This window comes from Leucopleurus acutus, assembly GCF_964270905.1.
Source record: "Leucopleurus acutus genome assembly, chromosome: 14".
Classification (NCBI taxonomy): domain Eukaryota; kingdom Metazoa; phylum Chordata; class Mammalia; order Artiodactyla; family Delphinidae; genus Leucopleurus; species Leucopleurus acutus.
Genome location: NC_139156.1, coordinates 25,159,234 through 25,185,761, shown reverse-complemented (window position 1 = coordinate 25,185,761; position 26,528 = coordinate 25,159,234). Strand labels below are relative to the sequence as shown.

The 26,528-nt window shown below is 57.7% G+C and overlaps 1 protein-coding gene across 5 annotated transcripts in view; it reads right to left on the bottom strand.

Moving 5' to 3' along the window:
- Positions 1-371: 371 nt before the first annotated feature.
- The window catches only part of SH3PXD2A (SH3 and PX domains 2A), a gene marked incomplete at both ends in the record, with an annotated part of 233,145 nt that continues 206,988 nt past the window's right edge, over positions 372-26,528 (bottom strand). For 3 of the 5 annotated variants that reach the window (XM_082855014.1, XM_082855015.1, XM_082855017.1), the window contains 7 exons: positions 372-2,345; positions 4,479-4,598; positions 7,257-7,306; positions 8,389-8,726; positions 12,319-12,436; positions 17,512-17,595; positions 21,863-21,976. In XM_082855014.1, coding sequence (XP_082711140.1) covers positions 372-2,345; positions 4,479-4,598; positions 7,257-7,306; positions 8,389-8,726; positions 12,319-12,436; positions 17,512-17,595; positions 21,863-21,976 — 2,798 coding nt within the window. The remainder of the gene's footprint in view (positions 2,346-4,478; positions 4,599-7,256; positions 7,307-8,388; positions 8,727-12,318; positions 12,437-17,511; positions 17,596-21,862; positions 21,977-26,528) is intronic. The other 2 variants (XM_082855016.1, XM_082855018.1) reach the window with 1 other exon arrangement.

Below are 26,528 nucleotides of genomic sequence, written 5' to 3'. Positions count from 1 at the left end.
GGCCCGCACAACCACACCTTTTCCAGGTTTGCAGCCAAGGCACAAATTGGGGTTTCCTACATGGCCTGTCCCAAATGGTGCCGAGTCCATCAGCAGAGTCCCCAAGGTGCACGTGTGAGGCTCAGCTTTCTTGCCTCCGGTCCCAGGCCCAGGACACCCCTGCCCCTTCCACTCCCTGCTCAATGTGGGCCCCCACCAGACCCTACCTTCCAGCTGGGGGACAGCCTGGAGGGGAGTATCTTCGAGGTCCCACATTCTGCAGGTTTAACGTTGTCCTCCCCACCCCCTCCCATTTTCCCTTTCCCTTTTGTCTTCTCTCACAGCTCACCCATACTGAGGCTGCAAGGACTTAGGCCCCCCACCACTCCTCATTAGTTCTTTTTCTCCAGGTAGTTGGAGGGCACCCAGCCTTTGAAGGGCTTCACCCCGTCCAGAATCTGGCAGTACCACCAGCCGTTGGGGTTCCTCTCCAGGACCTCCATGGACACGCCCTCCTGGAAGCCTGCCGTCTCCTCGTCCCCCTCATAGTCTGCGATCGAGACGTACACATCTTTGAGGTTGTTGTGGATGAACTGGGACTTCTCAATGGGCTTGGGGCGCACAGGGGACACCGGGATGCCGTTGCGCTGAGTGGGCAGCAGAGGAGGGTCCGAGCCCTGGCTGGCGGCCCGTTCGACCAGGCGGCCCTTGGCTTCTGCGGCTGCCGAGCGGGCAGTGCTGAAGGAGGAGTTCCGGCGGACGCCTCGGAGGCCGTCGGTGGCCGTCAGCGACTCATTCCTCCTCAGGGCACAGGACAGGTTGCTGTCCTTGGGCGGTGGGGACACGAACACCGACTGGGGCCTCACGGCCACCTGCCGCACGCCATTCCTCATCTTCACCGCCCCGGCGCCCGAGGTCTTGACGAAGCCGCCGGGAGGCTTGGAGGGGATGGGCGGCGTGGCCCTTTTGCTCTGGTTGACGGTGTTCAGCGCTTGGACCCGCTTCTCGATCTTTTCCAGGCTGTCTGACTTGCCCTCGTTCTGCTTGCTCTTGGTGGCCACTGTGTCCAGCTCTTTGCCAGGGGGGTCGAATTGCTCGTTCTCACCGAGCACCAGATAGTGGGAGGGGGCCCAGCCCTCCAGCTCCCCAAACCTCACGTACCACCAGCCACTTTCCAGCTTCTCAAGCACCTGCACCTCCACGCCTGCCGGGAAGCTGATCTCCGAGTCCTGGACCTTTTGGTAGGCACTGCATGTCGTGTAGGAGGTGGCCTGCCCTTCCCACCCCTTCTTGGTGGGACACGGGGGCGTGGCGGCAGGGAGGGTGATGAGGTCGGCCGAGCCTCTCCTGGACCCCTCACCGGGACCCTCGAAGGCCATCTGGGGGGGCAGCTCCGAATCCTCGCTCTTGGAGCCCTTGAGGCCGCCCCGGAGCTGGCCAGTGGGCCTCAGCTGGCGCCGTAAAGTGCTGATGTCCATCTTCTCCTGACTCTGGGACTCTGTGCGGTTCAGGAACGGCTTGGGCCGAACTGATGGCTTGGCCCGGGCACAGGAGGTCAGCCCAGTCTTCGGGTCAGCATCCTTCCTCGCTCCGACCTTGGGAGCGCCGCGGATGCCTGCGTCCGAGGCAGAACGGCGCTTCAGGTCCCCACTGTTCTTGGACAAGGACGAGGAGGAAGAGGAGGAAGAGGAAGAGCAGGTGGTGTTGATGGTGATGGACGAGGAAAAGGAGGCCGAGGAGTGGTTCTTCCCCAGTTCCGCCTGGGCGTTCTTCTCTGCCTTCAGCTTCAAGAGCGACGACGATTTGGGGGAGCCCGATCTGGGGGAGTTTTTCCTGGCAAGGGACAGCGGGGAGCCGCCTGGGGAGTCGCTGTCCCGGGAGGAGCGCCTGGCCGACAGGGCGTCCTCTGCACATGCCCGGAAGCCCTCGTTCTCATAGATGGTCTCCTCCTCCAGGGCCACGTCCTCTGCGGATCCGCCCACCTTGAAGTGGGCGCGCTGCAGCGAGAAGGCGGGCGAGGGCCTGTGGGGCTGGCCGGGCCGCCGGTCCCCCGAGCCGCCGTCCTCTGTGGGCTCCTCACTCAGCTCTGGCTCTGAGTCGAAGCCAAAGGCAGGGATGTCATACTCGGGCTCCTCGTACCTGAGCCTCAGCGGGGAGTCCTGGCTCTCACCAGCACCCGCCAGACCCTCCTCGGCCTCCTTGGGCTTGCTGGGTGGTGCCGGTGGGGGCACCTTGGGCCGCGTCAGAGTGCTCGTGCGGCGGCTCAGGTTGGGCTTCCTGCGCTTATCGATGTACGACGCGGGGGCCCAGCCCTCCTTCTCACCGATCTGCACGTACCACCAGCCACCCGAGTTCTTGTCGATGACCTGGGGGAAGGGGCAGACGGGCCAGTGAGCTGGGAGGATCGCTGGGGCCCTACCATGTGCCAGGGTGGGAGCTTCCCACTTTGGCTCTAGGAGACATGATCTCCATTTCCCAGATGAGTGAACTGAGCCACTGAGTAAGTGGCCCAGGACCCAACGTAGGAAGTGATGGGCTGGCATTCAAACCCAGGTCTCTATCGTCTCCTGGATGGGGGGGCTCCCACTCTCCAAGACCCCCTCTCCTGCTCTTCCAAGTCTCCTCCAACACCCTGGTCGAGCTGGCCTCCTCTCCAGACCCTCACTTCTCCTCCCGCTGAGCTACTACATTTGGAAGATGCACTGTTCCCAGTCCCTACAAAACCCCGCTCATCACGGACCCATATGCACAAAAGACTGCCATTCCACCACTTCCATCCTCTCACTCCCATACTGCTAGGCCCTCCCTCGGTGACACTGGAAAGGGTCTCTCAGGGCAGAAGAGAATAGGAGGGTGCAGGTGAGTGGAACCTGGAGGTAAGGCTGAGGCCGGACCTCCCTGGTTTCCCCATTGCTCATGGTCATTTCACTACATGTGGAATCCCACTGAAATCCTACCAGCTGAGGAGATTTCTTTGAGTTGAATGGCTTCCTGGGGGAAGGCTAGGGTCTCTCAGTCATTTCCCTGTTAGTATAAACTCTTTCAAGGAGCTTCTTTCTTAACTGCTATTTGAGACTGGAGAAAGCTCAGGAGTGTGGTTGCTGGCTGTACTGAGGTCCGCTTGGATCGGGGAGTACGAATGGAAGAGGCAGTTGTCCTTCCATGTGCGCAGGTTCCGCATCCCTGGATATGGAGGGCCAACTGCACTACGATTTTATATAAGGGCCTTGAGCATCCCAGGATTTGGGTGTCCATTGGGGGTCATGGAACCAACGCCCCACGGATCCCGAGGAACAACGGTAACTTTGAATTGTGGAACGCTGCTGGAGGAAGAGGTCCCAGGGAGGGGAAGGGAAGCTTGAAAGCACCGGCACTGGGGGAAGAGGGGCAAGGAAGGAAGCGAGGATAGAGACCACCAAAGGCAAGGTCTGCCTGAGGCCAGCCCTCTGCAGCCCCCGCCCTGCCTTGGGTGCTATATTCCATCCTTCACTCTGCCCACTCCATACTCAAAATGCAGACGTGGGTAGATCCTAAGTATGTCAGTTCTCTTACATTATGAGCTTCATAGGCTCTTCTGGAAGCATAAGCACCACTGAGAGAATGATTTCTCTTAGAAATTTAGTTCTAAGTTCCAGGCACGTGGTTTAAAACATTCACATTGCGGGTATCACCTCTTCAATGGGCAGAAACTGCCCAGTTACTCTTCTGATGGTTTTACAGGTATTAATTGGACTTAACTCCATCACTGCACAGAGCCACTCAAGAGAAAGATCTGAGTCACAGATCTTCTCTGGCCCCTGGAGTGCCATGTGCAGCGCTGGCCACAAAGTGGGGTTTCATAAATGCTAGGAGACCGGCTGGGAGGGAGCAGGAGAGGGTCTGCTACCCACTTGCAGAGAGAAATCATCAGAACCTGGGGGAGATGGGACTGCATCGAATGTCAGAGGTGCCTGTGGTGTGGACGTGGCCAGAGCGGGTCCTCAGTGCCTTACTCCGGCTGCCTGGACCACATTCTCCCAACAGCAGCACTTCCTAATATGGGTCTTGTGGAACCCTGGCCCCAGGAGCTCCTGGGAGAGGAATCTAGGTGGTACTGCCTCTTCCAGTCCCCTCCTAGAGACACACGGCGGCAGCCCCACATCTAGGCTCTGAGAAGTTCTGCAATTAAAACAACAAAGCTGGTTGGATTTTGTTTAACTCGCTGTCCTCCAAACCCAACCCCAGAGGCCCTTTGTTTCAAAGTGTCCCCATCACGAGCTCCTATAATATGCTTTGGGAAACGCTGCTGTGACGGCAGCTGGGTGGAGACAGGAGCCGTGGGTTCTAGTCCTGGCTGTGGCACTTACTGGCTTTAGGCAAATTCTAATCCCTGTGGGTTCCTTTTCTGCAGCTTTCCTGCTCGCCCCTCAGGAATGTCGCCAGCAAGACATAAATGGGAAACACGGGGGGTATCTGACCATCATGAATTATAACCCTCAGCCCCATGGCCCAAGGCTCACCTCTGCCTTCTGTCCGCCTCGAAAACTGATCCCATCAGAAATGCACGACTGGAATTCGGCAATGGTGTAGTACTCCACCTCAACAGAAGGGGGCTCTGGCGGCTTAGGCAGCTGGAACCCCTGAGGCAGAGAAGGACTCAAGTCAGCGAGACTCACCTGATCAGAACCGTAACTGAGGTGAGTGTGGCGGCTACACCAGGTGGAGAGCAGCTGACCTGAGGATGTATCGATCACCTGAGTCTCAGGGTGGCTCACCAAGAGACCACTCTCCTGACCAGGCTCTCTAAGAACACCTAGGATTCGCTTGAGACTTGTCTGAGCTATGAAAATGATCATCTAAGTAAATTTCCACCCTTACATCTTTGGAATCCAGTTTTCAGAAGCCTCAACAGCTAGGTCCCAAAACGAAAGTCAAAAAGCGGAGAAATTGTTGTAAGAAAGCCCGTGCACACTGGCCCCTGGGAGAGGAGAGCCATGTCCTTGAGTCTCAGGTGAAGGGCCACCGGGGTGACACCTGACTGCAGAGGTGGGGTGGGTGTAAGGGGGTGTGGGGTTGCTCAGAAAACCCCTTGGTCTGTCATCGTGATGATGCCAAATGGTTAGGCAAGCACGGAATACACTCAGGATCCTTTGCTCTGGGGTTGGGTAGAACGCGCTGGGCAGCCTAAATGCTTCCTAGATGCTGGCGTGTCGATAACTAAGCCTGACATGCAAGCAAATGTAGAATACGGCCACAGCCCATGAGCTGGGAGCCTCATTCATTCACTTGACAAATGTTTGTTGTGTGTCCACTGGGTGCCAGACTCTGGTCCAAGGCACCAGGCATCCAAGAGTGAACCAAAGGGACAGGACAACCCCCTTGCCCTCGTGGAGAGGACATTCCAGCTTCAGCCAGTCTCTACTCCAGCCAGCATGGCCTTGGCGCCTCCCCATCACTCCCAGTATGGCCTGGTATCAAACAAAGGAGTTCAAATAAAACAATCTTATAAAAAAGTACACGTGTTTGGGAGGCTAGAGGGGGGGAAGCAGCTACAGTGTAGCAGGAAGACCTCAAAAGATCTCTGCCTGCAGGTGGACACATGTGGGCTCCAGTCCCAGCTCAGCAATTCACCAGTTGCGTGGCCCTGGGCAAGGCCCTCGCTCTCTCTGAGCCTCAGTTTCCTCATCTGTAAAATGGAACTAATAACAGGGCCATGAGATAATGAACATAACTTCTGGTCCAGCCAGCGGCACAGGAAAAGCTCTATAAACATAAGCTGAAGCCGAACGCTTTTCCTGAAACGCCATCCTATTCCTCTTACCCTGCCTCGTCCTTCAAGGCTCAGCATGTTCTAATCCTGCCAGTCACAGCTGAGCTGCCTCAGGTCAGAGTGAGTGAAGGGTGCGGGGGAGGCTGGTTTTGAGGGACCAGGTCAACTTTCCCTGCCCTGGTGGCTGGCTCTGCAGCCGTGCATGCGCATAGAGGTGGCCCAGGTCCCGGCCCTGCCTGGACCCCCGCGGCCAGGTGGGAGCCAGACGGACCTAGCCGGAAAGAGCAGCTCTGCCCTAGCAAGCCCTGCTTTTGGCAGGTATGGAAAGAATTACCCCATTCTTGCCAAAATCAAGTCTGCCTGAAAATAATTAGCTGGGGCTGAGAGAGATGAGGGGAGGGGAGAACTCGTTCAGTTGTGTAAAATGGGAGGAGAAACAAGATAGAAAACTCCACTGGGGCTGATGGCCAGGGCCAGGACGGTCCCATCTCCAGGGGCCAAATCTTCAGAAATCCTGTTTAGGGAAGGCCAACTCTTCCAGTGGCTGCCGCTGTCCGCCCCCCTGGGGCGGACGTCACTGACCACAGTAAATCTTGCGGCTAAGCCCAGATGTGACTGCAGAATCCTTGTCCACACATAGTGCACAGAGAGCTGACAGAGGAAGTGGAAAGTCGATGGCCAGCCCTCTGCATACACCATCTCATCCCATCCTTACAACAGCCCTAGGAGATGGCTGGCACTGTCCCCCTCTTATAAATAAGGAAGCTGAGGCCTCTGGAGGGTAAGCAACCTGGCCAGGGGCTCGCTGTTTCTCAGTGTCAGAAACGGAGTATGAATCCATGCCTGGCAGGCCTGAAGCCCCATTCTTTGCACTGCATCCCACTGCCCCAGATGACAGTTCTTGGTTCGAGGGCTCTCGGTCTGCCACCTCTCACCCAAAGCCCCAGCACCCTGAGTGCACATCCACCGCCGTGGCGGTCTGGATGCCAGGAAACCTCACCTACAGGCGCCACAGACCCCAGCAGCACTGAGCCTCTCTGAGCTTCAGCATAAACCAGTCCCTGCCATTTACCACCCTCCTCCCCGGAGAAGATGCTCACTGGTCTGCCCTGCGCCCTCCCAGGTTCTGGCATCCACTGGGCACTCCCGGGCAAGGAAGGCAAAGCTGAAAGTCTTCCAGGCTCACATGGACAGCAGCCCTATTTCCCGCCCCTGGCAATGCCCCGGCTGGACACTCTCGCCAGCCAGTCTAAATGTTTATGTCTGCCAGTGCCGTGGCTGGGATGGATTTATTTAGCTTTAGAGTGCAGTGTGTTTTCGATTAAAAACTGTCCAGCTAGGCCCCAGGAAGGCTGGGTTCCCCAGGCTTCCCTCCCTGCCTCCAGTCCCACAAAGCTGGAAGCTCCAGCATGGCCCTGGGGAAGCCCTGGACCAACAGACTCTGCACTGAGACAGCCAATTACTGGGAGCTGCTACGGGGCACCCAGGAAAGGGAATGAGAAAGAGAGAAGAAACTGAGCACACATACCAAGCTGGACTCTCTGCGAGGTGGAGGCCTTGTCCTGAGGTTCGGGGAGCCTAGAAGAAGAAACAGGGCTTCAGAAATCGCAGCCAGACACAGTGCCTTCCCTCCCTTCCCTGGGTGTGATCTCCTGATGCTGGGAAGTTCCCGCTCTTTTCCCACATTTATGAGGAACCCATGCTCTCGGTCACCACAGGCACGAGAGCTGGGCTTCTTCAGTGGAAGTGAGAGATCTTTAAGCTTCCTTAGCTGTGTTTCAAGGGGATCTGTGAACCCCCTAAAATGATGTGCACAATTTCAAAATGTACAGACATAGGGGCTTTTTTCAGGGGAAAGGGTAGATAGCTTTATCAGATTTCCAAATTTAGGAGAAGAGACCATGTCTGTTTTTTGCTCACTACCAAATCCTTGGAAGCTAGCACAGTGCTAGGCAAGAGGAAGTACCCCCAAAACAGCTCTCGACTGACTGCTCAGAAGGTTTCAGGCATAAAGCTAATGTAAGCTCAGAACTAAACTAAAAAACAGCTTTCCTCCAGATTTTAAGAATGGCTGGACATAAACAGAAGCTGGTCTCATAATACAGAACAGTTTAACCCTCAACCGCAGGCATCCTTGCCCCAGAGATGCTAGAGATCTGGGGGGGCCGGCAGCTGGGTTTCTCCTGTACGAAAGGAGGAGATTCCGGAAGTATGCTGCTTAAAAGTGCTTGTGGAGGGAGGTACAGTCACCCTTCCGAGTGTCTTAGATTTCCGGTAACTGGAGGAAGACGACAGGGAAGAAGGAGTAAGGCTCAGCAAGGTGATCTACAGGCTGTCACTCATACAGCAGCCTTGCATCGAGGGACCCATCTCACAGCCCAGGTGACTCATCTGCAGAGGACCATTCATGATGCTACCAGCTTACGTATGCATGCAATTTATCTCGGAGGAGTGGAAGGAATTGCCTTGTCCATGCTTGTGATTAGCATAAGACAAGCTGGCAAAGCGAGCCTGGGGTCAGGGGTCAGCCTACATCTCAGGAACAGAATAATATGGGGATCCTGCAAACACCCCGCCCCCCCCTTAGGCTTTCCTTGCACCTCACGCCCCTTCTCTAAAGAGCTGTGCGGCAAGGACCCGGGGATCAGCGAGGTTCTTACTGATCTGGGCCCTCTGAGGGGCAATCCTGGCCACGGCTGGGGAGCCCTGGGCCAGCTTGGAGACGGTCCTCTCGGGGACACCCAGGGCGCTGCCGTTGGAAGCATTGCAGAGGATGGGCAGGCTGATCTCCTTCTTGGTGATGGGGGCCTCTGGGGCCTCGCCTTCAGCTGGGGTGGTCTCCTTGTCCCCGGATGCCTTTTTGTTCAGCAGGTTGCTGATCTCCATGATGTTCCCGATGATCTCCACCGGGCCTGCCAGATTCTTCTTCCGTGCTGGCAGGTCATCCTTGGCTTTCTTCAGGTAGGATGCTGGTGCCCAGCCCTCTTTGCCCAGGTATCTGCAGGGAGGAGTGGGACATGGCATCATGAGAGCACCCTGTCCAGGCCCCAGTCTCCATCGGGCCTTGCCCAGCTGAGCTTTCTCTGCTGCGCTCTGTAAGACACTTGGCAAAGCCACTACTCTGGAGAGAACTGGAACGAGGGCCAGTGGAAAGACATCGGGAACACCGCTGCTTCCTCTCTGTCTCCTAGTTCTTTGCCTGATCCCTCTTGGTGCGGGCTCTCGTTGTTTGCAACGTCAGGCAGACATGGGACATTGAGATGAGAAGATTCCTCAGATCTGGGGTTGCCTAAAAGGTAGACTTTGCAATGGCCTACAAGCTCACCACAGCAGAGGGCAATTCTAGAGATAAGAAATGAGAAGGTGTATAGAGTTAAATGCCCAGTCAGAAAGGGAAGTATGATCAGAGAGGTGAAGAGGCAGCAGAGGTGAGAGTTAGGAAACCCGAGTTCTGGCCTATGGTACTTCGGACAAGTCCCTACCCTGGAGCTCAATATTTTCTCTTCTGCAAAATGCTGGGATAGAGTAGCTGTAAACATTTATCCAGAAGGATAGACATATTGAGACCAACTAGGAAGACGTGTATAAAGAGTGAGTGACCAAGTGGGAGAAGTATCGGCACCACTGCAGGAGGAGCAGACGGATCAAGTTCACAGAACAAGTCCCCAGACAGACCAACGCTAAAGGTGACCTTTCAAAGCAGTGGGGTAAGGATGGATTATTCAGTGAGTGGTCTGGGGATGACTGATGATCCAGTTAGGAAAAACAAGTGAGACTCAGGCCTTACAACCGTATAGCAAACTTAAAAATGCAAGTCGTGAATATTTGCTTAATCTTGGGGGCTGAGAAAATCTTTCTAAGTGGAACTCCAAAGGCAGAAACCATAAATGAAACGACTAAATAAAGCACGTGACTGGATAAAATTAAAGCCTTCGGTGTGGCAGAACGAAAACAAAACGAAACAAAACCCAAGACCCATAAACAGAGCAAAAGGCAAATGACGGGGCCGACTTAATTTCAGGGGATTTGCTGACTTCTGAAAACAAGTTTTTCCCTTTTTCCCTCATGGTGTTGAGCTCCTACCCAAACCCACTGAGAACTTACTTCCTGGTCCAGCAATTCCTGGCCAATGCCCTGCAGTCTGGGGTGCAATGTCCCCGCCTGCTCCCTGGGACACATCTGGCTCCCTGGAATGGCTCCTCCATGCCAGATGTCTGATAATCCCCGGCCCCCCTGCCTCCCTGATCTGACCTTGTTCTTGGGGGCTCATTAGGTAGGAGGAAAGGAAATGTGAAAGTTCAACTTTCTAACGTGTTTGAGCTTTGCTGGAAAGTTCAGGTAGGAGGTGGCTTCCTATGTTCACGTCACATGACTGTGCAGGCAGGCTGACCCAAGCTCAGCCGTCTATCCCCGTTTTGGGGCTTGGAAGGCAGACATCAGTGAACAAACGGATGGAAGTCAGGGAGCTGGCAGACAGAAGCACAGAATTTCAGGGCTGGATGGAAGCAACTAATAAAGATACCTAATCTTACATATACCAACAACCAAGGCTCAGAAAAGCAAAGCAAGTAGCAGAGGGTCACACGGCTAGCTTTTGGCAGCATCTGGCCCAGAACTTGGTGCCCTTCATCTTGTAAGAAAGATGAGGAACCTGCCAGCCACTGGGGGCACCTGTGCGGAGATGGGGCACGAGGTCTCCTGGGAGTGATGGTCAGGACTGTGCACTGTCCTGAGGGCTCCCATTCTAAACCCTGATGTGCTCCTTCCGTGTTACATGGATAAAATTAGATTCCAGGCAGGGAGATGCAAGTGAATCAGGAGAGGCTGTGTGTGTTTGGGTCCAACTCTGCTCACATCTGCTTTCCAGCTCTGGAGCACGGAATGACTCCAGAGGGAAGCAAACTGGAAAAGGAGGATGGGGAGAGGGGGAGAGAGGGAGGGCGCGCGCGCGTGTGTGTGTGTGTGTGTGTGTGTGTGTGTTTGGCGGGGGGTGGGGTGGGTGTGGGTGGAGAAGAAAGACAGGAAGTAAGGATCAACACAGAGCCTGGGATGCTGGGAAAAGGCATATTTAAGGGGGTGTCTGGCAGCCTTCTTAAGGTGGAACCTTTTCAGCAGGGTTTTCTCAGTTGCAGCTCCCACTGGCTGAATGGCCAGGCCGTGGGGACAAGAGCTGACTAGATGGAACCAACTCAGAGTGATTTTATTGGTTATTTTAGAAAACTAAAACACCCAACAGCCTTGTAGAAAACCTCTGGGTGAGTGGTTTAGGTTAGCAGCCTGCCAGAATGTTCACTGGCCTTCCCACTTAGACTCGTGGTGGCTGGATCGTGGGCTTGGCTCTAGTTCCCATTGTTTAGAGAACATCAAAGCCTAGGGGTAGTGGATTTGGGCAAACACGCCCAGGCACACACAGTCCTGTCCCACCTAACGGGACAGAAAGGGACACCTCAGCCCGCTGACTGGTGTGCACAGGGCCGGGGGCAGGGGCGCTATGTCCTGGCAGGTCACTCTAAGGTTCAATCCCATGTGGCCAACGACCTTCATCCTACCCGTCAGCACAGACCGATCTGAACACCTTGCGGCATGCTGTGTTCTGAGCAACTGTCTTGTGAGTGCCCCCGCCGCCTCGGCCATCTGTGCCCTCGGTGGGGGACAGCTCAGAACACGCATCCTAGCCACAGTGGGTCTGGGGTTCCCAGGTGTGGTGGGCTGGAGAGGCGGTCCCCAGAGCCCATGATGGGGACTCTGTCATCCGGCTTACAGGCAGAGAAGAGAAACTGGGTAAAGTCATCACAGCGGAGCTGCTTCTAAAGGACCCAGAACACTTCCTGGAAACAAGCCCCTCCTGCGGGGGGTGCTAGCCGGCCTGGGAGCCCCAGGGCAGAAGGGCCTGGGGGGCAGGACCTGGTAGGGGAGAGGTGAGTGACACCCACAGGGTTTAGTTTGCTTCCAGGAGTGTCAGGAAGCTGCCCACTCCCCTACTCACACCCCCGAATGGGTTTCTCAGCTGGGAAGTGTGATTAGGCCCAAGGAGAGTGAAGGGCAGAGCAAGAGGCCTCTGAACTAGGCCTGTGCTCAGGCCACACTTCCGCCCCAGCTCTCTCAACCACGGAAGCCAGCCCTGCGGAGCGGAACAGCCCGGGCCCGAGCCTGCATCTGTGGGCAGCAGGGGCTGCCTGCTGGGACCTGGGCAAGGCCCGTGGACGCCGGCACTGCAGGCGGCCCGAGCTGCAGAGCACGCCAAGCAGCCACGGTCGGACACGGAAACCCAAATTCAGATGTGCTGGACCCTCTTGGCGGCCGCACGGGAAGGGTCTGCACCACTGCCTGCGAGCCGAGCCGGGGCCCCTGTGCGCCGCTGGCTGTGGCTCAGGCTCCGCTCTATGTGTCCCGGGAGGGTGTCTGCAAGATGAGCGCTCTGTCACGGCCACTCAGCCTCACGGTACTGAAGCCGGCAAGCCAGGCCGTGGGTGCAAAGCTGCTGTCAGGATTGACCTGCCAGCTGGTGCCCTCAGCCACTCTGCTGCCCAGGGCCAGCCTGGGGGCCAGGGTGGCAGAGAGGCACCTTGCTCCTCTGCTGGGGCTCTTACCTGATGTACCACCAGCCCTCCAGATTCTTCCGGATCACCTCCACGGTGACGCCCTTCTCAAAGCCAATCTCGTCCTTGCTTTGGCTGGTGTAAGGCTGCACAGTGACATACTTCTCCTCTGTGGGTGGTGGGTAAGGCAAGAAAGCACAACCATTTGAGGACGGGGTACAGGTCCTTGGTCCAGCCTCCTTCTCCCCCTGGCCTGGCCTCACTTAGTTGGTGGCCAAGGTGTACTGCATCAACCTCTGGCTTTTCCAGGAAAGGGAAGAGAAGGGATCAGGCCTCACAGCTGTGCCCTGCACGTGCCAAAGCTGGCCAGGGCCCCAGGTGGCCTTGCAAGCCCCAGGCAGCGTAGAGCTGGCTCTCCCAGCCTCATAACTGCAGACAGGCTGCCGGGGCCTGGAGTCCTCAGGGTCCCAGAAACTCCCTGGGCTGAGGGCAGGGCCATGAGGAACCTGGCCCTCCTGGGGCCCGAGTCAGGGAGTCTGAGAACAAACCCAGGTGTCCCCTCAATGCCTGGAGGCCTCAAGGCAAGCCCTCTCCTTCCTGAACATGCCATGCGTCCATCTATGCCCCAGACCTGCTCTCTCAGCCTGTCTCCCACCTCAAACCCTTAACCCCCTCCTCTGCCCAACCTTCTGACAGCTCCAGGGACACCTCAGCCTCCCCTGACCACTCATCTGATCGCCTGATCACATAACTTCCCCAAGAGGATGCTATGGGCATGGTTATGTGCCCTGTTAAGGGTCCAGGGGCCAAATGAGCAGGGGCAAAACAGTGCGGCACAATCAGGCGGGAGCCCTGGGGGGGACTGAGTTGACCACACAGCTCGGTGGAGCCCCTCTGGGAGCTGCCTGCTCTGGTCTCACAGTAGGATTGCACGCCCTCTTCTGGGCTCCCCAGGCACTGGGAGAGAGGCACCGTGGGGAGCTGAACAGAAGCGTGGGGGGCAAGTGTGGGGAGGCTGGGAAGTTTGTGTCTTCCTGGACTCCTTGGGCCTCCCTCCTGGCAGGGACCCTGTGCCTCCACGGGAGTCCCTGCTCAGGCCTCCTGTCTGCTGGGGACCGGCAGACCCACAGCTGGCCGGCCACAGACACCCTGCCTCCTGGGAGGAGAGTCTCCCCAGAGGAATGGCTTGGGGAGGTACACCCAGCCCCATCCATCCCCTCAGCGGAGGATAAGCGGCAGAGATTGGCACACCCTCTGGGAGGGTCACCCTGAACCTGTGCTGTCCTCTCCGACCTGGATTCTCCCTGGGGGCTGAGACAGTGCCTGGCATACAGTAGGCGCTGCAAAGGGACTATGGAGTACATTGATGAGGACAAAGGTGTGTTGAGCCGGGGCACCGAGGGGGAGACTCTCTGAGCTCAAAAGAGCGGGCTGCTGGCACAGAACAGCTGGCTCTGAGACGGGCGCTCCCCACCCCCTCAGCTGGACCCTGCCCGGCAGCCTGCCCAAGCCTCTGGCAGTAGTGGGGGAGAGGGCAGCTGCCACCCTAAGCCCCTGCTCGGGAGGGCCATCTGTTCATTCTTCCCTAGATTATCAGGGTCCCGTCTGCGGCCCTGTGCCGGGCGGAGATAGCAGCTCCCTCTGGGGTGGAGACAGCTGCCCTGCCAGGCCGCAAGGACAGAGCTGGCAGGCCGCTGGCCGAATCTGCAAGGCTGCCAAAGGGCAAAAGGTAGGTGACGCCCCACGGGAGCCTCCACAGCTCAGCACGCTCTTCTCAAATGCAAGCCTTTCTCGGCGTCAACTGGCTCCTGGAAGCTTTCAGATTCCAACCCAGCCATGCTGGGGCGAGCCGCCAAGACCGCCTGAGAACCCGGCCCTGCCAGATTCTGACTCGGGCCTTTGAGAAGGTCCGTGTTTTATAGTCCAGCCCCCTGCGCTCCCGCCTATTCCTGGTCTCACTCCATTTTCCAGTGGGACACCGTAAATCCTGGCCCGGGCGGTGGCCGGAGCAGCAGCGCCGGGCCCCAGGGCCCCAGGGCCCCAGGGTTCTGAGGCTCGGGTGAGCCGAGGCCTGGGCTCCACATTTTGCCTTTGCTCAGTTGGGCTATTTTTAAAAGCCTGTGGTTCGTGCAGGAAGCCATCATTAAAGTTTCCCTAGGCAAAGTCACTTTTGCAGAGAAAAATTACAGCCTATCTCTTGGGCAGATCAGAGGAGCCCTTCTCTGCCCCACGGCAGAGGACAGGGCCTAGACTGCTTCATGGGGGCCAGGCCCCAGCACCAGCCTCCCCAGTCCCCAGTGTGTGTGCTGAGGACAGAGCCCCGAGGGCCATGTAAGCATCCTGCCTTCCCCTGCCCCTCCTGGTGGGCAGAACCAGGGGCGTCCGTCTTACTCAGGAGAGCTGAGCTGCTCCTGCACGAAGCCCTCTTCATGGTGGCCCTGGGGCTGATGGGAACACAGACGTCTGGGAGTTTACGCTCCCAGGAAGAGAGCTGGCTGGCTTGGAGGCTCGTCCTACCCTGGCACTGTAGCTTCTAGGAGGTGAGAATTCAGAGCCCTGGTCCCAGGCAGGGCAACTCCTCCAATTGGCCTGTTTGGGGGCTCGGTTTTCCGCCACGTTTGGCTTGGGTGACAAAGGTGTGGGTTACCTCTGTGTGGCCGCGTGCCCTGTGGGTCTCAGCTCCCTCCTCACAGGTTTCCCTGGGGGAAAGCAGAGGCAGTCCCTCCACTGAACAGGGGCCACAAACCCCCCCTTAGGGGGCCAGACAGGAGGATGCCCAGACTGAAAGAAATGACCTTGGGGGGGGAGGGAGCTGAGTCATTTGCGTTGCTTGGGGTCTCTAGAAGAGATGCCCCTTAGGAATCAAGTTGCGGGAACAGGCCCAGGAGCTCTGGGGGCACCTCTGGGCTTCTGGGAGGCGCTGACGCCATGGTCACTCCGATATACCCTCGGAGGATGGTTGCCACCTCACCCCAGGGAGGGCCGGCCAGGCCGCCCACGGGGTGGGTAGGTGGCCGGGCCTGTTCTGGTTTTGGAAGCAGGGGCTGGAGAGCCCTGCAGTTTCCAAACCACAGACGCCTCCCCTTTCCAAACACTTTCCCCTCCGTCAGCAGTCTCCCTGGCTCCCCTCCCAGTCCCTACAACTTACCCAACCCCGATGCAAGAGGCTTTTTGATTCCAGAGGCCTGGTTGGCTCTGGGACTGGGGGAGTGGAGGCCCCGGGGAAGCACTGCTTTTCTCTTGTCTAGTTATATACGACCCACTGCCTGTTCCCCCCTCGTCAGCTCGGCTGTTTGCAGCGAAGTTTCTCCCAGCCAACTTCCTGCAAGTTTTTCTTGGCTGCCTGATTTAACTTAGCCCTAATTTAACTTAGGGCTAAGACTGGGAAAGGATGTTGTTTAGGTCTCTTATTCAAGAGAGAGAAGTCCTGGGCCCGCATTTGCTTACATATTTACATATGTGTGGCTGGCCATAGAATTATGCATTCAGTTGGGTATCTGTGTCTACTGACATCATGTTATGTTTAGAATTGTAAATACTGTTGCCGATGTACACGTGGTATAGGAGTTATGTATACGAGACCGCGTACGAAGCTATACGTGTACTTGGGGGGTGGCCGCAGAGGTGTACCTACGATGTGGTTGTGTGGATAATGCATCTGTGACTGTGTAAGTAGTGCAAACGTGGAATGGTCTACGTGAGGGTGCATAAGTGTGTACTGTGAGTGGCTGTGTGCACGGGACCGCAGACGTGCAGCTGTGTAGGGCCTGGATGGGCCAGCGTACCGTGGCCACGCCCGTGGCTCTCGGGGTTGTGTGCCGGCGGTCACGCTTCACCGATTGAAGTGTCCGAGAGGCCATGTGGTTGTGGAGACAGAGATGTGTTGGGGTTCAGTGTGTGATGGTGTTTGGAGCAGATGTGGGAGGGGATGGGGACAGGCCAAACCTTCCACCCTGCTCTTTTTCCAGGCCAGGGTCCCACTCTCCTTTGCTGCCAAGGCTCAGGGCCGCTTCCCCGCCTGGCCCCCACCTATGCTGCCCCACCCATCCTACCTCTATGGTGCCTTTGCTGCACATTCAGCCTGTTCTCTCTGCTTCCACGACTTGGCCCCCCTGTCCTGCGCCAGCACCCAGGGTCCACCCCACACTCCACCCTCGGGACAAGCTGGGCCCCTCGCAGCCAGCGCTGAGCCTGATGCTGGGCCAGCCACGGGCGGTGGCCACCCCTGGGTCCAGGCTTGCTGCTGCCTGGGGCTCGGGGCAGATACCAAAACAGGGTCTCACAGTCGTTCAGGAACAAGCTTTGGGGGTAGGGTGCGAGTCATGGGGCATCCCTGCTAATTCTGGAAAAGCCAATGCTTATGACACCCTTCCGGCTGTGCCGTCACCGTCGGGAACACATACCCTCCACTCTCCTTGAGGCAGGAGAAATGGGCCACCCACTGGCCTTGGGGCTCTGGAGGTGTTTAGAGGTTTGTTCAGAGGCCTGCCCCTAATTTCCCTGCCTCACAAGCTCTTGGATGTTGGAAAGGCCCTGGACTGGCAAACGCCTTGGTTCCTAATCAGCGTGTACGGCAGGCCAGGGGCTTCCCTGGAATAGTCTTGATCAGGCTGAAATCCCAACAGCTAGTGCTGGGGCTGCTGGAGCCCCCAGCTGGACCTGACCCCACCATCAGAACTTGTTGAGGCTGTGCCCTGGGGCCTGGCTGTGTCTGGATTTTGCTCCTTCTCTAGTTTCCCTGGAGCTGGCTGAATGAGGAGATTGTGAGCTGCTCCTTCTTCCTACTCTGTCCCTAAGTAATTGCTAGAATAGCTCTGGCCAAGGGAACCCTTTCTCAGAGGAGGGAGGCAATGAAGGGCAGGGGTGAGGGGACGGCCCAGGCAGAGACCCAAACACGCTCAGTTCTCTCAATCTGAAGCTTCAGGGTAAATGTGGCCTTTCTTAGAGTCCAGCTGCCCCCATAATCCTGTCCTAAGTCCCATGACCCCTGCCCCCAGGACGCTGGCCAAAGACAGAGCTGCCCCCATTGTCACCCCGATTCCCAAGCGGCCCCTGCGCCCCCCTCCCGCCCCCCCCCCCCCCCCCCCCTGCCAGCTAGAGTAGGTGAGAGGAAAGTCTGTCTGGTGAATCTGGGTAAGGAGGCCACAGGGCAGAGAGAGGGAGAGCCCGGGAAAGAGGAGAAGTGTTAGTGAAAGAGAGAGAGGCAGCAGCTGTGGGTGAGGAGAAGCCGGCCCGCATCGTCACCTCGGCTGTGCTGCCTGTTGACCATCCCGCCCAGGGTCCACCGGCGATCCAGGCGCCGCAGATGGGCCTTGCGTCTCTTGGACACTGGTGTGGGAGATGGCGATGGAACACACGGCCGACGGGAACCGGCGGGGAGAATGGACATGAGGATGAGATGGGATGGGTGGGGAAGGGATGGAGGGAGGGAAGGTTCGCATCCCCAGGTCTTCACCGCCTGACCTGGGCCCCGGTGGTACACGCCTGCTGGAGGGGCGCGGATCTGACCAGTGGCGGCGCTGGCAGGTGGGGAATAACTCAACCAAAGCCACATTGCATGGGTTATGCCCCCGAGCCTGGGAGGGGCTAGGAATTTAGAATCCCAGCAGCTGAGAGGGGAGGAGGAGCCTTGGCTCCAGCCCGGTGAAAGGATGACCCTTGGTTGCGGCCCTAGGGGGAGGACATGGCTCCCCCCATTGCTGGGCAGTGATGGTTCCCAGGAGGGTGTGCCCCACTCTCCACCAGGGCTCACATCCACCTGTTCCCCTGCCCCCACTCACTCAGCAAGTCCTGCTTGTGAACCTGCTACCACGAGCCAGGCACTGCGGGTGGAAGAATAAATGTGCCCAGCAGAGACTTGGGGTCTCTTCCTTGGGGGGCTTATAACCCTCACCATCCTGGGTTGGTTTATGTCTTTGCTTTTTCAGTCACCCCCAGTGGATCAAGTCTGTTGAGGGCTAAGACTCTGCATCTCTGCGTCCCCAGGGCCTGGCACGGAGCCTGGCACGGGGCTGATCCTTCAGAAATGTTGCTGAGTAAAGCACACACAGTAGGATGCCACAGGCCTTGGTCTGTTCCCTCCCCACATGCTACCCACTGTTTCTGACAACGGAGGCCCTGCCGCCCAGCTTTTCACGGCTCCACACTCCTCTCATCTGCACAGGTCCTCTGACTGCTATGGACCAGTTCCACGTGCCCCCCCGCCTTCCTATGGGACGCCCAGGTGCATCAGGGGCCCCCACCTCCTGGCACTGCAGAAGGAGGGTGCCAGGCTGCCCAGGTCTGGGGGAGGGAGGCCAGCACTTAAGAGTCAAACTGCCCTGACACAACTGAGCCACATCCCACCAGGGCCTCCTGGGAAGTACTTATTTTTCCAGAGGGAGAAGAGTAGCCTGTTTGACCTGCTTCTTGTAAGCAGGAGGCCTGGACAAAAGGTTAGGGGTATGGATTCAATCCAGGCTGCACTGCCAGGTTACTGTGTCACCCTGGCAGGCTGCCATCCCTCCCTAAACCTCTGTTTCCTCATCTGTCTTTGGGGTTGACACCACCTGCCCTGGCGTGAAATAAGACAGGGACTGGACAGGCTCTGTGGAATGGAGATGAGGTCCTGTGTGAGGTCAGACTGGGAGGAACCTGGACAGCTGACCTCCTGCGGGTGCGTCCACCTGGTTTCTCTGTGAGCAGAGGAGCTTCATTTCAGCTGATGCCCCGCCTGGGGCCACCCTAGCAGTAAGTGACATTTACCCGGTTTAAACCAGGTACCAAGACCATCTCACTGGAGCCTCACAAAAGCCCCACGTAGCTGGCACTCTCCCCATTCTAGAAATGGGAGGCCAGAGGCGCAGGGGTGTTCAGGAACCCTCTGAGCCACACACCTGAGCGTCAAGGCGGCACGCAAATCCACGCAGTCTGGCTCTGGAGCCTGGACTCTAGACCCCGCGCCCTTTAGGCACCAACAGTGGAGAAGGCCTGGACCCTGGGGCCAATGCCAGCCCAGGGAGAAAGGCAGGTCATTGCCGGTGGCTGCAGGGCGCAGGGCACAGGCAGAGACCCAGGTCTGGGGCTTGGCCCTGCCACTAACTGCTCTGGGGACTCCGAGGAGGTGACGCCCCTCCAGGCCTCTGCTTCCTCACCTCTGAGGCGATGCGCCTCACGGAAGCACCCTGCCATCGTCGGGCCTGGACCCTCCTCATCAGCAGTGGACAAGGGGGTCTCAGCCTCCACCTCGGCCCTCCTGCCCCCCACTGAAACGTTTCTGCATTCTCCACAGCACACCTGGCTTCAGGAGAAACATGAACATATGCCAGAACATCTGATGACAGAAATAAACCGCAACAGCCTCTTTTCTTTCTGAAGCAATGGAGCATGAGCTGTTAGGGAAGCTCTGATGGGACGAAGGCTTCCAATTTCTGCCTGTAGAGCTCAGGGGACCTACAATGGGATGGCAACAGGGCTGGGGTAGAGATGGCCAGAGACGGGACCAGGGTGGGCTGATCTCTTAGCCACATGGCTGCCCGTGCAGAGACTGGCGGACACACCACAGCTGTTGGGCCTTGGGCTGGGGTACTGAGTCCTGAGCCCTTCTGTACAGCTGCGGGGAGATGCCCACGATGTGACGATGGAACGCACAGCTGCCCAAATGTTGCCAGGGGTGCTGGCACACAGGTCCTATCAAAGTGTGCAGAGGAACCTATCATCAGGAGGTTCACCCTGAGCATACACGCGCACGCGCACATACACACCCGCCCCCGCCCCTGCTTGAAGGCGGAACCTCCACTGGCTGCCTGGTTCTTACTCCATCGAGGTCAAAATTCTCTATAACCTGTTACTGCTTGTTCTGTGCAAAGCACCCAATCTCTCTTCAAACCAGCCTGGCGGCGTCACTGCCCACGCACCTCTCAGGCTCCTTCCTACCCACTTGGTGTCCTGGTCCTCCAGCATCTACCTGACATCTCCACTCTGACTCTCTTGGCGTCACCTTTTCAGGTGGGGCTCCAATTCCACACACACAGACACACATACACCCTCCTAGAATTGCTCATAAGAAAATGCTTCACGGAGAGGCATGCGGCACGGTGGGAAGACCACTGGCGGAGGAGGCCGACCAGGGCTCAAGCCTTATGAGGACAAATACATATCTAAATACTTGCAGCCTCAGTTCCTGCATCTGGAAAATGGAGATGGTGACAGAGCCTTCCCAGGGTGGTGAGGGCATTTCAAGTACCAGGGCAGACACCTAGGAGTGAGTGAGACCTCAGTACACTCTAGGGATTGTTATTTCTGAAAAGCCCTGGGATACCCCCCAGAATGTGGAACTGGATAGGAGGTGAGGCCTGGTGACTGCAGACAAAACAGACCGGACCCAGCTCAGGTGCTACGACCCTGCACCGCTGCAGAGGTGCGAGGGAACCAGAGATGAGATGGGGGACAGGCTCAGCCCCTGGGCTCGGGGAGCAGCCAGGAAAGGCCGAGTACCTGGCCTGAACATGCCAGCCCTTCTCAATGGGGCCTGGTCTCTGGAAACCTGTCACAAGGCAGACATGCACTGCAGGGGCTGCAGTACTGGTCAAGGGACTGAAATACAGCATTTACACGGGAGGAAGGGCGGGGCTCCGACTGCCTGCCGAGTAACCGACATTTGGGGGAAGGATGAAGACGGAGCTGGGGCTTGGCAGGCCGCTTATTCTGGCCTGGGCAGTGTGGAATGGGGGGTGGGGCAGGCCTGGAGGTGGCCTGAGCCCCGGGTGGCAGGCACGCATCCCCCTGGCTCTCAGATGTGCCCATTTGGATGGTCTCCACTGACCGTTAGGGCAAGCGTTCCCGCTGCCAGAATAAGGGAGGCTTGGAAGCGACTAGGAGCAGGCAGCCGGGAACAGGGTGGCTCAGACTCGCCGGGCTCTGGCAGCCCGCTCTGGGGAATTCCCAAGCCCACGGATAGGCTCAGCAGGCCAGTGCTGGCTGGGGTTGGGAGGAGGGGCAGGCTCCTTGAAATGCACTGGAGAAAACCCCAGAAAAACCTCACCAGGTCAGAGCTAATGAGAGAGGCTGACGGTGCAGGGCTGGAGCCATCCCTGGGTTCCTGCAACACTGAGAAATGATTCACAGACCTGCCCTCCACGTCTGCACCCCTGACCGGGATAACAGGCACCTGGAAGAGAGGCCTCTGAACAGGCTGTGCACGGCAGGAAGCTGTGTGCACAAAGTCCCTCTGGGGTCGTCCCTGTCGCAGAGAGCACAGTGTGGGGTGAGGGGGGCAAAGGTGGATCTCTGTGGGGACCCCCAGAGGAACCCAGGCCTGCTGGTGGGGAGAGGGACCAGCCCTAGGGCCGTTCTCCCCAATCTCTGCCCCAAAGTTGCCAAAGCCTGAGATCCACACCCCACGGGAATCTCCCCTCTAATTTTAGCCCCATGTGGGGCCAGTAAGGACAGACCTGGCACAGGAGGTGAGCTTGTGGGTTGGCCTCAGTGACACGGGATCCTGGGAGAAGCAGGGGGGGAAACATGATCCATATCGTTTTAGAGCTTCTGATGGTTTTAGGGAGAAGGGTGGGAAAGCTGCATCATCTCCCCGACCCTTGAACCCACAGGAGCTTACCTTCCCCAGTCTTGGAGGTGTTGATATCTGAGTCGTCCCGAGTACCATTCTGGGCCTCCAGGTAGGTGGCAGGGACCCAGCCCTGTTCCTCAGAGGTGCTCACGAACCACCAGCCTGCAGGGGGACGGGAGAGCAGCCATGAGAGCCCAGCAGATGGCAGAGGTGGACGGGGCCAGGACGAGGAGGGAAGGAGCAGCGTGGAGGGGAGGGTGCAGAGCCACACCGCCTGGGTGCCTGGCAGACGTCTTGCCCACGTCTAGCCTCCTGGAGCCCAGGCTCCTCGCTGAGAAAGAAGAAACCAACACGCTCCCTGAGAAGAGGGCCTGATGGACCACCATCCACTCACACAGACATTTGACAACAAAAAAACCTGAAAATGAAATCGACACAATGATATGCCCAACACGTGAAAGTTACCTTGCAGGAAAGGTCAAGGGAGCGCTGACCAAACACAGAGACGGTGTAGGGTCCTTCAAGCCCACTAGGACCACCGGTGTGACCTGGAGTTGGACCACTTTCTCTGCTTTTAAAGGCACCGGGGGGTAAAGGCCTCACAGATACGTTCTAATGGTCACTGCTCCTGCTTCCCACCTCCGGTCAGTGGTATTTTCACATCAGTGCTACTCACAGCTGCCCTTCGGTATGTTGACAACTCAATCACAGTAAGTGGGCACTGCGCCCTTGAGTGACCCTTGAGGGTTGTGGCCAAGTGATAACGCCTCATTCATTTTCTTTCCCCTTTGCTGGCTCGTTCATTCATCATTCAAACAAACGCTGAGCAAAGTACTCCAAACTTGGTGGCCCAAGTTCTCTTTTCTGTCCATGACAGAGCTCAGCATTTCCAAACCTGGACTGTAGCCTGTCAGGAGACCCCAGGGTTCCTCCCTGGCCAGCACTGAGGCCCCATCACCACGTGGCCACAGCAGTGAGTGGCTGCCCGAGGAGGGGCACAAGGGGACCTCCAGGCGCTCCCAGCTGGGCTTAGCCCTGGGAGGTGGTGGAGGCTGCCTGGGGGCTGCTGTGACAGCAATGCAGAGGGACGGAGGACAAAAGTCCCACCACTGCACAGGACCTCCGCACACAGGGTCAGCACCTAGGTCTTCAACTTCTGATGCCCCACGTCACAGGCCTGGGAGAGCAAACAGCCTGTGGTCTAGTCTTGAATGCCCACTGCACCCCACCCTTTCCAGGAAGTTCCACAACACTCTGCGAGCAGCTCTGCAAAACCTATGAAACACCATGACAGCTGTGTGATACCATAATGTTGGATACATGTCCTTATACATTTGCCCACACCCACAGAACATCTAGCACCAAGAGCGAACCCTAATGTAAACTAGGGACTCTGGGTGACTAGGATGTGTCAATGCAGGTTCATCAGTTGTAAGAAACGCACCGCTCTGGTGCAGGGGGTTGAGGATGGGGCAGGCTGTGCGTGTGTGGGGGCAGGTGTGTATGAGACACCTCGGTACCTTCCACTCAATTCTCCTGGGAACTTAAACTGCTCTAAAAAAACCAAAGTCTTCAAAAAAAAAGTTAAAGAGAAAGTCTCAGACAACGGTCTGGACTTCTGTGGTCCAGCCCTTAGCTGGGTCACTGCCCCTCCGGAACCTGGGATAGATGCCTTCTTTCCCTCCCTCTGCCAGATTCAGGTCAATTCCCTTGTCCTTCCCCCAAGTGGGATGGGTGTGGGCCACCTTCACAACACCCACGGCCACGTGCACCCTCTGGGCCTACCTGCCTGGGGCAGCACCGCCATCCTCCCTGACGCCCAGGCCACAGCGGCACAGCTACTCAGGAGGCTGTGGCTGAGAGACTCCAAAGAAGCCAGAGGGGTCTCTGCCTGGGATGCCTTCTCCCCCTCTCGCAGGCTCTGGGGGAACGCTCTCAGGAACCCCAACAGTCTGTGCCAAGAGGCCCCGGGCCCAGTGTTCTTCCACAGAGCCCGACTGGAGGTCACGGGACGGAGCTCCCGACCTCGCAGAGGCTCCTGCCCTGCGGCCCTGCCTCCTAGGCCACAGGAGTCCTTCTGACTGGTCTGCACTTCCCCGGACACTGTAATGGTTCAGGGGCTTTTCCAGGAACTGACATGGGTGCTCTGGCGACCTGAACCCTAAATCCCACGTTAACCAGGAATCGCAGGGGTGTGTGGGAAGAGACGTCCTGAGGGTTAAGTCAATAAAACAAAGTCAGGGGATGGAGAAAGTCAGCCTTGACCATCACTTGACCCTGGGGCGCAGGTGTGCTAAAGCTAGACTGCCCTGTTGGACTTGCTAATTACAGCGAGCCAGTGACCTTCCTGGGCTGTTCACCTGAGCCAGAGCGGGTTTCACTCACTCACTAATGCCACCCGTACCCAGCAATCAGCAAGGTTCATAATCGAAGGTCCACCATCATGAGGCAAGTCTGGAGAACAAAACCCAAGCCCACTGGACACCTGCCACCACAGATTTTGGCACGTAAGGATGAAGCCCTCTGAGCCACTCTGGGTAAGCGGTCCCTCCCCGACCTCCCGCTCACAGGATAAGCTCCAAGAGCCCCAAAGAGCAGGCACCACAATTCCCAACTTGGAGTCACTTTTGGGAGGGTCTGGAAGGCTGAGGCTCTCACATGCCTGCCCAGGTCCAGGTCCCAATGCCAAAAGCTCAAAGGTTTTGGTTACCACACCCTCCAGACCCTCCCCAAACTGTGTCCGGGGAGATGAAAGACCAGTTCCAGCCTCCAAAGCCAAGCCAAGTCCCAGGAGGCCAAGGAAGTACCCTGAAGGCCTAGTCTCAAAGGGAAGCTCTTCTTCCCAGGAGAGGGTTTCCCCAGGATGGGCCCAGGCTGGGGCCAGGGACCTTATCGTCATCAGACAGAACAGGGATGTGCCTGGAGAAACAGTGGAGCTTGGATGCATGTGTCTCGTGGAGGATTTGCCAAGATCTCTCCCATGCCCAGCCCCTCTCAGCCTCTCTTTCTACACCAAGGTGTGTCCACCGCCAACTCCACCCTCTGAAATAACCTACTTGCTGTCTCAGTGGGAGCACAGTCTTTCCTTTCCTTGTGTGACCCCATGGCTTCCCAGGAAAGAAGGTGACTTGGTGATCTCCTGGACGGCTGGGCTGACTGTCTCCTAAGCCCTCTCTCTACTTCTGGAATCTGGGCTCCAAAGTCATCCTCAGCAGAGGTGAAGGAGGCAAGTCCCTCCATGGGTACCAGGAGGGCTTGCAGGGCATTTCTCCATCAGTCCCATCCAAGCTTGTCTGTGTCCTCACACGTGTGAAGCAAGCCCACCAGCCTGCTGACCTCTTGCTGTCCCCTCTCCTGACCTCTTCCCATGGCCATCTCCAGACCGGGGCCCTGCATGGACCTTTCTCCTTGGCTCCAAGGGCCTCATAATCCCAGGATTTAGGGCTCTTTTCTGCTGGTGGCATCGTTTCCCTTCCCTCCTAACTTCACCCTTTGGGAACCTTCCATGTACTTTCTGCTCTCTCCCTCCCGCCAGGAGCCAGAGATCGGTGATGGAGGGATGGATCTGGGCTTGTCTGTGCAGAGAATCTCCCAGGGGCAGGGCAGGGCTGGCCCTCCTCCTACCTCTGTTGCATAGGCCTGGCACTCAGGGTGAGCTGGGCAGGGACTTGCTGAGAGGCCCAGAGTGTGGCCGAGGTGCCCAATGGGCAGGGCGGCACGATGGTCTGTGCCTCACACCACCTGGGTGCCCCTTGGAGGTGCCAGGGCTGTCTCTGAGTCCTTCCCACCTCAAAATCTCTGTTGCACCACAAGTTTCTATGGAGCGTGGGCCACATTACTGGCTGACTGTGACCATCGCACCCCAGGGCAGCAACTTAGGATCCTATTCTCCTGCTGCACTCCCAAGACTTGGGGCTGAGACTCTCAACCATCCTCACGGCTTTGTGGACCTGCCGACCTTGCCCGAGAACACCGGCCTGGACTTCCACTCCAGCCCTGACACACGCAGAGCTGGGCTGTGTGGCTTCAAGTCTCAGGTCCCTCCTGCACCAGGCCCTGCAGAGAAGAGCTTGCCACTGGCTGGGCTGTAGGCACCTCCGCAAAGCAAAGGTGGACAGGCTCAGTCACCGCCCAGGCAGGCGTGGCTGAACAGGGGCAGAGGTGCCTACCTAGCTACACGCAGACCTCCTGGGAGCCCTGGTGTGAGTCACACAGTTGGGCCTCTGGGGGAGGCTCCCGGGGCCTGCACCCACCCACAGCTGCTGACAGGCCTCTCCCAGATGCCAGCAGCTCAGACGTCAAATGCTGCAACTGGGGCTCCTGACCAAGGTCACCGCTGCTCCACCAAGGAGCGATTAGAGCCTGAACCACCGTGGGGGCAGCCTAGCTGGCCAAGAGGACTCAGGCGTCAGCCAGCCCTCGGGGCTCCCACCGTGGGGGCAGCCTAGCTGGCCAAGAGGACTCAGGCGCCAGCCAGCCCTCGGGGCTCCCAGGCTCCCCTCCAGCACACACCGTGTCCTCGTTCCTGCAGAGGCACACAGTGGGAGGTAGGTTCTGTCCACACACACACGCGTGGATGGCTGCCTGTGCACCTGGAACAGAGCTGTGTCTGTACGTGCATCACACGATGATGATTACAGTCAGACGCTGAGAAGAGCACTCTGTCAGGAGCTAACATCACACACATTACCTGATTTCATCTCCAAGAACCTTA